We start from the raw sequence: 10196 nt of genomic DNA, 5'->3' as shown, positions 1-10196 counted from the left end.
TTATTGATGATGGAATTATACTGGAAAACAATCACAAAAAAAGAAAGAACAATCTTTTGAAAAGAATAGTTTACTAAGTGAAACATTTTGAAACACAACATGCAAAAGATTGTCAAATATGTCAGTATGGAAGCCCTTGGATTGATATATAGATATCTCAGCAGTGATTTCCATAAGTTCCACTCCACATCAATTCAAGTAATTTGTGTGTGTGTATGTGTGTGTGTGTGTATGTGTGTGTGTGTGTGTTTAATACCTGCATCTCAGAATGATGAACTATATTTTAGCTGTGTTTCTTGGAACAGATTTGCTTACATCGAGATATATGAAAAAGTTATTTTTGCTCAATGGGTGAGCACGTATCTTTAGCTATAAATGAAGGTGATAAACAGTTTAGCTTTTGAATATAGAATGGTCTGTTCAATACTATGTTTTTTCGGTAAAGTTTCTTTTTGGTCCTTGGTGCCTTAATTTCTTCCCTCTGATTTTCAGGAAAAGACAGAGGTATGGGTGAAACTGGTATTGGAGACTTTGATGGCAGACAAGATCTTGTTGAGGCCACTTTAACCAGTGATTGAGTTGTTTGGGCAGTAGTAGGTTTGGTTGAGAGTTCCTGGCATGGATTTAAAATGGAGCTTTTGGGATTCTTAAAGTCATCATAAGTTGCCGTCAATTGTTTTGTTGTGGATGAACTTTTTAGAGATGGTGGTCTAGAATTCCATTTATATTTGCCAGCATTGCTCCAATTCCATTTTGAAGCATTTTGTTCAAGCTTGCAAGAACCAGAATTTGTTTTTCTTTTTTCTTTACTTTTATCTACACAAGTTGGCTGAAGACTCACAGAGTCAGAAAGTTTTGGCTGTCTCATTTTGGGCACAGTTTTGGAGGAAGAGGGTCGATCGGTAACTGCTGGAGTACAGAAAGTAGTTTGTAGTCTTGGCCTCTCTTTTTGTATAGTTGTATGTTGTAATCGTTCCATTTCCAGTAAACGAGTTATCAAATGTTCAATACAGCTTTCCGGAGATTCCACTGTTCCTTTCCAAGTTTCAGATTTTGAGAGGGCTAATTTGTGCAAGTCCAGAGTATTGAAAGGAGGAGGGAGAAAATCAGGATATGGAAATACTTCACTTGGTTCCTCTGTGAAAGACTCTTCAACATTTTCTATTGTTTCTGGCTTTAAGTTTAGGTCCATCTTTTTAAAATAGCTGAGTAAAGTATCATTTGCTTTTTCATTTTCTGATAAATCACTTTCATCTGTCAAATTTTCTTCTACAATGCTGATTCCATATTTTGAATTCCAATTTGGAGCAGATAAAGTTTCACCATTGTTGTGTTCTGTAGTTGAACATAAATTAATACGAGGTTCATTTCTGTCATTAAAATCTCCGTCGGCATAGGGCCAGCAGAGACCTAATGGCGTCTGCAGTCCAGGGTAAGAAACAACTTGTTTATCAACCGAAGCACTTTTTAAGGAATGGTTCAGAGTGAAGAGCCTTATGGGATTATTGGTTATGTTAAGGCCAGTTTCCAATGAAGATTTTTTGAAATCCCTTAAAAAAAATGATTTAATAATGAATGACTTGTTGACTAGGAATGAAATGCTATTATAATGATAATGAATAAGTAACCTTACTCAGACTGGTTAATGTTTAGTTCCCAATGTCATATGTGTATCTATCTGAAACAGAAATATGTTAATTTCCAAATATGCTCTAATTGTATACAACTATTAAATTGTTTAAGTATTGATTAAAATATTAACTGGTCATCTCTTTGTGCATGGACAGGTAATGAGATCATTATAACTACATATGGCTAATGAGTTATGAATGGCCAGTAGGTTAAAATTGGCTAATTATATCTATTTGCCTATGAATACACTGTACATAGAATTATGATTTCTGAAATGGAGACTATCCAACTCAAACTGAAATTATAGTGAAATGTTTATTGACCCAGAATTAGATAAAAGTAAACACTTAAAGAACATAGGTTACTTAATAAAGGCTTCTACTTTAGCCATTGTTGTTTTTTTATGATTATTTTAACAAAAAAAGGAAGCAAAACTATGTCTATTGAACAAAATTTACCCCAGATGTAGTCCATAGCATTTTCATCTGATGGTGCTCTTTTATTTTAGGAGTAATAACTCTAGGTATTATATTAAAATGAAAGCTGCAAAAAGCCAGGCCATAGAATACTGAGTTTATAGTTAGCTTTTTTTTTTTTTTTTTAAGCTTACTAGAAATACTGACATTGAAAGATTTGATTCAGGAAGACTGGCCAAGATAGCATAGAAGCTAGATGCTGTGCTCACTCCCTCTCACGATCACACCAAAATTACAACAAAACTACAGAGCAACCATAACTGGAAGTCACCTGAGGTCTAGCTGAATAGAAGTCCTACAACTGGGGACATACATAAGAAGAGGCTGGTAGGAGGGGCAGAGATGCTAAACAACCGGTCCCACAACCATGTGTTGGGATCCAAGAACTGGGAAGGTTACTTTGGCTGCAGAGACCCCTCCCCGCTCTGAGGAGTGAGGGGTCCAGGTCCCACACTAGGCTCCCCAGCCCAGGGTTCCAGTGCCAGGAAGAGAAGTCCCTACAACCTCTGGCTATGAAAAACCAGCAGAGATTGTGGCTGAGTGAAATGGAGGGCTGCGGGGATCCCAGACGCTCCTCTTAAAGAGCCCGTGCCCAGACTTACTCACTGACGGACTTGCTCGCTCTGAGTTCCAGCGTTGGGGCAGCTGCTTGAGGAGCGCCAGGGACATACAGGGAGACACTGTGTTGTCGGGCTTCAGGGTGAGGACTGGAGGGGAGGCTTTTTTCCGGACAGAAGTGCTGGCAGTATCCATTGTTCTTTTGTTGAGCCCTACCCGCTCCCAGTGTGCAGACGCATACCTGAGTCTCCACCAACCTGAATAACACAGGTCGCTCCACCCAGGTGATTCCCTGAGACTCCGCCTCTCCCAACTATTTGTTATGGTTTATTCCATACAAATAGCTTGCTCGCCATAGGCTGCGGACTTTCCTAAAATCTCTCAAAGGCTCACAAAACCCAAAGAATCAATATCTGGCCTAGGCATTCCCTGTACTTCTTGCTGAGCAGCACCAAGCTCGGCATTAGCGGCAGCTGGCTTTGGTTTCTGCCTTGGCCTGTTGAGGCACCTTTAAGCCCAGCACGGGTGGTAGCCATCTGCAGATTGTTTGGTAACTTTATTAGGTGGTCCCGGAAGTGCACAGGCTGTGGCTGAACGTGGCCACAGCTGGACCCCTCCCAGAAGGCCCTTAGGCCGGCACACCCAGTGGTCTGCTTTGACCAGCACTGGAGCTGGAGCACCCTCCAGGGCTTCATCTGAGGAGGACACATATGAAGGGCAGACTGGGCAGGCACCAAAGCCCTGCTAAAGTGAATCCTGCTCCATATGGTCAATCCCTCACTGGCCAATCCTCACAACCAATCAACCCAAGGGTCAATTCCTCCCATCAAAGTACAAACAGCAACCAAGGCTCAGCTACATCAGGAGGGCACATACAACTCACACACGGGACACACCTTAAGAACCTCTCTCATCTGACCAGGGAACACTGTGCCACTGAGCCCCAAAGGACATCTACTATATAAAGTCACTCTATTAGGAGCCCTACCTAATACATAGAAACAAACATGGGGAGCGGGGGCGGGCAGCCAAAATAAGGGACAAAGGAAGATGTCCCACATGAAAAAACAGAACAAAGCTCCAGAAGAAGAACTAAATAAAGTGGACTCAAGCAATCAAACGGATGCAGAATTCAAAACATTGGTTATAAGGATGCAAAAGAAACTTAGGGGAAGAGTAGATGAACTTAGCAAGAATTTTAATGAAGATATAAAAAATATGAAAAATGGAGATGGAAAACATAAAAGGGAACCAGTAAGAAATGAAAAATACAATATCTGAGATGAAGAGTCCTTTAGAGGGCATCGACAGAATGGATGAAGTGGAGGATCAAATCAGTGATTTAGAGGACGGGGTAGCAGCGAAAGACACCCAATCGGAACAGCAACAAGAAAAAAATCCCCAAAAGTGATAGTTTAAGGGACCTCTGGGACAATATAAAGTGTAACAACAATTCACATCATAAAGGTACCAGAAGGAAAAGAGAGCAAAAAATTGAAACTCTATTTGAAGAAATAATTTCAGAAAACTTCCCTAACCCAGTGAAGGAAATAGACATACAACCCCAAGAAGTTCAGAGAGTCCCAAACAAGATGAACCCAAAGAGGCACCAAGGCACATCATAATTAAAATGCTAAAGGTTGAAGACAAAAAGAAAATCTTAAAAGCAGCAAGAGAAAAACAATTAGTTACAAGGGAGCTCCCAGAAGACTGTCAGCCTATTTCTCAACAGAAAATTTGCAGCCAGGAGGGCTTAGCACAAAATATTCAAAGTGATGAAAAGCAAGGACCTACAACTAAGATTACTAAACCTAGCAAAGCTATCATTTAGAATCTAAGGCCAAGAAAAGAGTTTCTCGGACATGAAAAAACTAAAGGAGTTCATCATCACTAAGCCAGTATTACAGTAAATGTTGGAGGGATTTAAGAAGAAGAAAAAAATATGTATCAAAAATATGAATAAAGAATGGCAATAACTATGTATCTATGAACAGGTACTTCAAATGAAAAAAGAGTTAAATGCTCCAATCAAAAGATAGGGTGGCTGAATGGATAAGAAAACAAGACCCTTATGTAGGCTGCCTACAGGAGACGCACTTCGGATTAAAAACACAGACAGACAGAAAGTAAAGGGATTGGAAAAAGATATTTCATGATGGACCTGGAGGGCATTGTGCTGAGTGGAGTAAGTCAGAGAAAGACAAAGTTCGTATGATTTCACATACGTGTGGAATCTAAAGAACAAAATAAACAACGACACACACATATAAAAAATCATGAACAAAATCATAGATACAGAGAACATTTTGAGGGTTACCAGATGGGAGAAGGGGTGGGGGGAGTTAGTGAAAAAGGGGGAAGGGATTAAAAAGTACAAAATGGTAGTTACAAAATAGTCGCGGAGGTATAAAGGATAGCATAAGGAATATAGTCAATAATATTGTAATAACTATGTACGGTGTCAGATGAGTACTAGATTTACCCATGGGGTGATCACTTTGTGAGATATATAGATGTCTAATATCTATGTTGTACAGCTGAAACTAACATAATATTGTATGCCAACTATAATTGAAAAATAAAAAAATATTAAATTTCTCAAAAAAAGAATGATTTGATCCATTAATTGACTTATATTTATAGTCTCACTATCTTCTTGCTACTTTTAAAGCCAGTTTACATTAAAGAGAGCAAAGTAATCTTGAAAGATTTTTAAATACTTTCATTTCTATGGAAAATGATAAATATTCATTTAGCTAAAAAAATAGGTATACTGACTTGCCTTTGAAAAACCACAGGAAAATTACTTTAAATTTAGAATTGATAACAACACAATCCATGCACTATAGTAAAAAGAGCATAGAATCTGGAGGCAGAAGACCTAGGTTTGAACTCATTTGCCCCCAGTGAGCTAAATACCCAGACAGTTATATAAACATACTTTGTAAAATATTAACTCTAAATTAAAGTTATCATTACTTTTATCCTCTTTACTTGTTGATGGTATATTGAGGACAAAAATCTCAATATTTCACTTCCAACTCTGCAATGTTACTAGGCTTTCCTAGTATTAACAGTGAATGCATATCAAACACATTATTCAGTTTAGTCTTGACAACAACCCCATGAGATAGGCACTTTTACTTTTTATTTTTATGGAAAAGAAAACTTGAAGCAAGGCTGGTTAAGGTCACACATCTAGTGAGTGATGGAGCTGGGATTTAAACCCAGGTGATGGGGATCCCATGTCTATGATCCTAGCCTGCACTCTACTGACTCACTTTATGTTTGCTCTTCTGTATGATAGAATTCAACTAATTTCATTTGACCTCTCACCTTGAAATCCCTGTTCCCAATTGAGCTCTTTCTAGTAAAAGTAGCCTTTCCTATCCCCACCAGCACCAACATTCCTTTAGGACATTAGTCATTACAATTCCTTTAGCGCTTCTTGGTTTTGCCCCTCAAATTTGAGCATTAGGTGAGTTTATCCTGAGCCTCTGACTAAGAAGATAGCTACTATCAAGTGAACCACTCTAGAGTCAAAACTGGTTACAAAAGAGAGGACTAGAACTCAAGCTCTCCATTAAATAATACACTGTACGTAAAAGTGACACATAACAGTGTTCAATAAATGTTAATTTCCAAATAATAGTAACCTACTTTTTTAAGAAGCATTATAGTTGATTCTAATGCACACTAAAGATTAAGAAACAAAAAATAAGAATTCAAATTCAAGTAAGGTCCGAGAAGCAATATATTATAGTGATAATGAGCATGAACCAAGTTACTTTTTTACATTCTGGTGCTATCATTCATTAATTGTATGCCTTTGGGCAAGTTACTTATTATCCTGCCTCAATGTTCTCATCTATAAAACAGGGATGATGATAACAGTACCTACCTTATAGGATTGCCGTAAGGGTTAAATGAATTAATACATATAATTAATTAAAACTGTTCCTGGCACATGGAGTATTACTTTCCTATTACAATTTATTTTCCCTTCAATGAGAAGTCCAAACTCTATCCATCTAAACCCTCATTGTAATTGCACCATAAACTCTCAATTACCAATATATTGATTACTTCTGTGGTGTCTGCCAGACATTTCCTATTTAAGGATGAGCTTCTACAATATTCCATTATTTGCACTCAACACTTTTTCTTCTGGTTGTTTTTTGTTTTAGTATTTCAAATGAGTATTTCAGATGAGTTAACTCTTCTGTACTTAAATTTATTTCACTAATTTAGGGATTTATGAAAATACTCTCACCTGGTCTCCATGGTACTTCCTTCATTAAGAGGATAACTCCAGAACTGAAATAACCCTTGATTACTATTCTGATAACAGAAAAGCCATAAAAAAATATTTTAGTAACTGCATCCACTTTTTAAAAATAATACTTTAGGAAAATAGTATGATGAATAAAATCCCACCTGTGTTCTTTTGTGAGCATGCTCTGATAAATTAAGTTCTAGCATCAGCTGTTCTACTGGAATTTCCAAATGGCTCTATAAAGCAGCAAAAGACTTTTAAACAAAATATATCTCTGTTCCTTACTGGTTTGTGTTCTAAGACTGTATAGTTATTGTTGTAACAAAGGAATATATAGTTCCAACCAAGGAATATATAGTAAAATCCTATAATACTCCCTTACATACATACAGATATAATTTTTTTTTACTGATTTCAGCAGGAATTAGTATAATCTTATAAATACCAACTAAACAGTGTTAACTAATGAATCTTGAATATCATTAACATTGTCTTTATTTTACTAACAGTTAAGTGTTTTATATTTTGATCAAAAAAGGTAAATGAAAGATTTTCTCACTACTTCAAAACAAAGTATCAACCATTTTAACTGCTTCAGGTATCTTAAAAGCTGTGACTATTTCCCTTTTGGCAATGACTAGAAAACACAATATTTATTACAAAGTTAATGTCCATTTATAGTTCTGTTATATTGAAGAAAAACTTAATAAAATATTAATGACGAAGTTGTAGCCCTGTAAAAAAGCAAAAGTCTGTCTTGATTGAAGAAGTCTATAAAAATGAAATTTAAAGTTTAACTTTGAAAAAAATTTTTTTTAAAGAACATACATATAATTTTAAATAATATTTTGTGAATTATTTAAAACCAAACATTTATCCTTACCTTGTTAATTTTATCTGAAAGAATGTATTGGGGAAAAATGACAATTAATAGTTATATAAAACTGCTTACATTAAAAACAAACCCCCTTTAATGTGCATGATTATACATATTATAAATATGAATATAAATTTTCCTATATCTATAAATACAAGGATCAATATACACATCTAGAATTTCTTACCACCTGCTTCAATATCCCTTCTGGGTGAGAGGTTTTTATTTTCAGGAACAGGTGCTTCTGAATCCAAATTCCAGTGAGATAAGTTCTAAAACAATATTTTTTTTTAGGATACTCTTAATGTTAAGAAAATGTTAAAAGCTCAAATATATAATTTTACATGTCCTTTGGGTGGAGTGTGACAAAAGGCACAAAGCTTCAAGACCACCTCTCCTTCCTATAAGGGTACTACCAGCATATTTGAGGAACATGCAATGTTCTCTCTTATCAAACTAGTATCAGCTTGATAACACTAATTAATCAGAAAATGGAAAGGCTTTTACAATTTATGGTTTCATTCTTATTTTGTTCAAAATAATGGCACACAGGTTTTCAAAACTGAATTATAAATGTAATAAAATGTCCAGTGCAGTGTGTCCCTGGCACACAATGGCACATTCACCAAATTTTCTGTAGCTCAGTACCAAATCTAAAAGCCTATAAAATCTTTCCACCAAACAAAGAAAATGCTCTAATCCTCACGTTAACTCAATGCTGACCAGCCCACTACTCATTCTGGACTCCAGATGTTGAGAAACACTCAGGAAGTACTCAAAAGAAAGCCAAAAAATTAATAGGGAAAGGTACTATATCTACTGAGTATTATTGTTCCAGACATTGTGCTGAGCACTATGGGAAAAAAAAAAAAATGTGGGTTGTGTATAGGAGAGGAATGTAATCATTTATCCTGGAAAAGGGAAAGTGAAGAGGCAATTGGTTTATTTTTTCAAAAAATAATTTTTTAAGGAATGAACTTAGTGGTTTTCTATCTCAAATAGAAAATCCTTTGCAAATTAAACTCTAAGCAACATACAAATAAAATGTGAAGTAGTATTAGGTATCATCTCCACACTAAGGAGGAATAGGGAGAAATAAGCTTAAATGCAGTATAAGGATATAACTGATCCACAAGAAAGTTATGTCCTTTAGAAAGGATAGTTGAAACTTAGCGGGTAGGCTGCAGATTCTCTTTCTCTAGAGGTTTTTGAAAAATAAAATTAATACATATTCTCTGCCCTCTGAAATAATGTTTCAGGTCTAGTCTCCATGTGAGAATTACCTGGGGAGCTTTTTTAAAAATAATAGTTGAAAAAAATGTTACAGATTTTGATTCAGTAGGATGAGGGTATGGCCCAATTATTTGTATTTTTAAAACCCTCCTGACAGATTCTCAAGCTTCTCTCAGCTATGTATGTAACCCTGGAACACTAACGTACAAAATAATATGTGAGAGAAATATCCTTAAATTAACATGGAAAAGGGAAGCTGATGAACTGTGTTATCGAAATCATGAAATAAAATTAATGATGCCAAATTTGTCACCTGGTAAGGAAGATTGTCAACCATACACTAAGCCAGCTAGATTTTAACTCCTTGCAGGCTGGGAATTGTTTACACCTTTTGATATCCCACCTGTCTTACCAATATTTTTTACAAAATATGTGTGAGAAAATAGAACAAAATCCAATTGTAATTAGAAATGTTTTGACATTTCTAGAGACACTCGTTAACTTTTCTTTGTTAAAAGAAATAATAGTTTTCCAACTGATATTCCAAATGTGCTAAGAGGAAAACTCAGGACAAACTGCTCACAGAGACAGCAGCAAGGGATCTTAGCAGTAAGATTCAGTGGGAGTTAGGTCTTAACAGTGGGAGCTGCTGTCCAAATGCTCAAGTTCAATAGCATCTGCCATACCTCATGAGAGATGTTTGACACACGCAGGTTGGTGCCACAGTTCTCACCATTTCTTCTCCCCATTTTGCTCCTCTGTTTCCTTAAAATCCTATACAGGTTGTCGGACAGGCACATTTATGGGTAAGGTACAACAATGATTTAAAGAAAGCATGAACTTTGGCTCCCCATATAAAGGAGGTCAAGAAAATACTTAGAAAGCAGGAGAAAGGGACTATGAGGGCAAGGTGTGGGTAACAATATAAAATCAACCAGAAACAAGGGGCAAGCTAGACCAAAAAGGGGAGGGGAGTATAGACAAAAGCAAATTGGAAGATTTGACAGAATATTAGGAAATTAAGGTCTGAAGTGAGAAAGATATTATCAGAGAGGAAGATAAAATATAAATTAGAAAAAAATATAGTGAATCATCTGGAATTTATAAAACAGGGTCATGAACTCTGCTTTTAATCATTCAGAAC

At 36.1% G+C, this 10196-nt stretch overlaps 1 protein-coding gene across 1 annotated transcript; it reads right to left on the bottom strand.

Moving 5' to 3' along the window:
• Positions 1 to 235: 235 nt before the first annotated feature.
• FAM217A (family with sequence similarity 217 member A) lies at positions 236 to 9826 on the bottom strand. Its single transcript, XM_011367051.2, has 6 exons — positions 9739 to 9826; positions 8007 to 8091; positions 7826 to 7839; positions 7104 to 7178; positions 6940 to 7007; positions 236 to 1550 (listed from the first exon to the last, which is right to left on the bottom strand). Exons 1-6 carry the CDS (start codon positions 9799 to 9801, stop codon positions 335 to 337), a joined length of 1521 nt encoding a protein of 506 aa, XP_011365353.1. The 5' UTR covers positions 9802 to 9826; the 3' UTR covers positions 236 to 334.
• Between the last annotated feature and the right edge of the window lie 370 nt (positions 9827 to 10196).

This window comes from Pteropus vampyrus, unplaced genomic scaffold (genome assembly GCF_000151845.1).
Source record: "Pteropus vampyrus isolate Shadow unplaced genomic scaffold, Pvam_2.0 Scaffold129, whole genome shotgun sequence".
NCBI classification, from domain to species: domain Eukaryota; kingdom Metazoa; phylum Chordata; class Mammalia; order Chiroptera; family Pteropodidae; genus Pteropus; species Pteropus vampyrus.
This window is presented reverse-complemented; position numbering and strand designations above follow the sequence as displayed.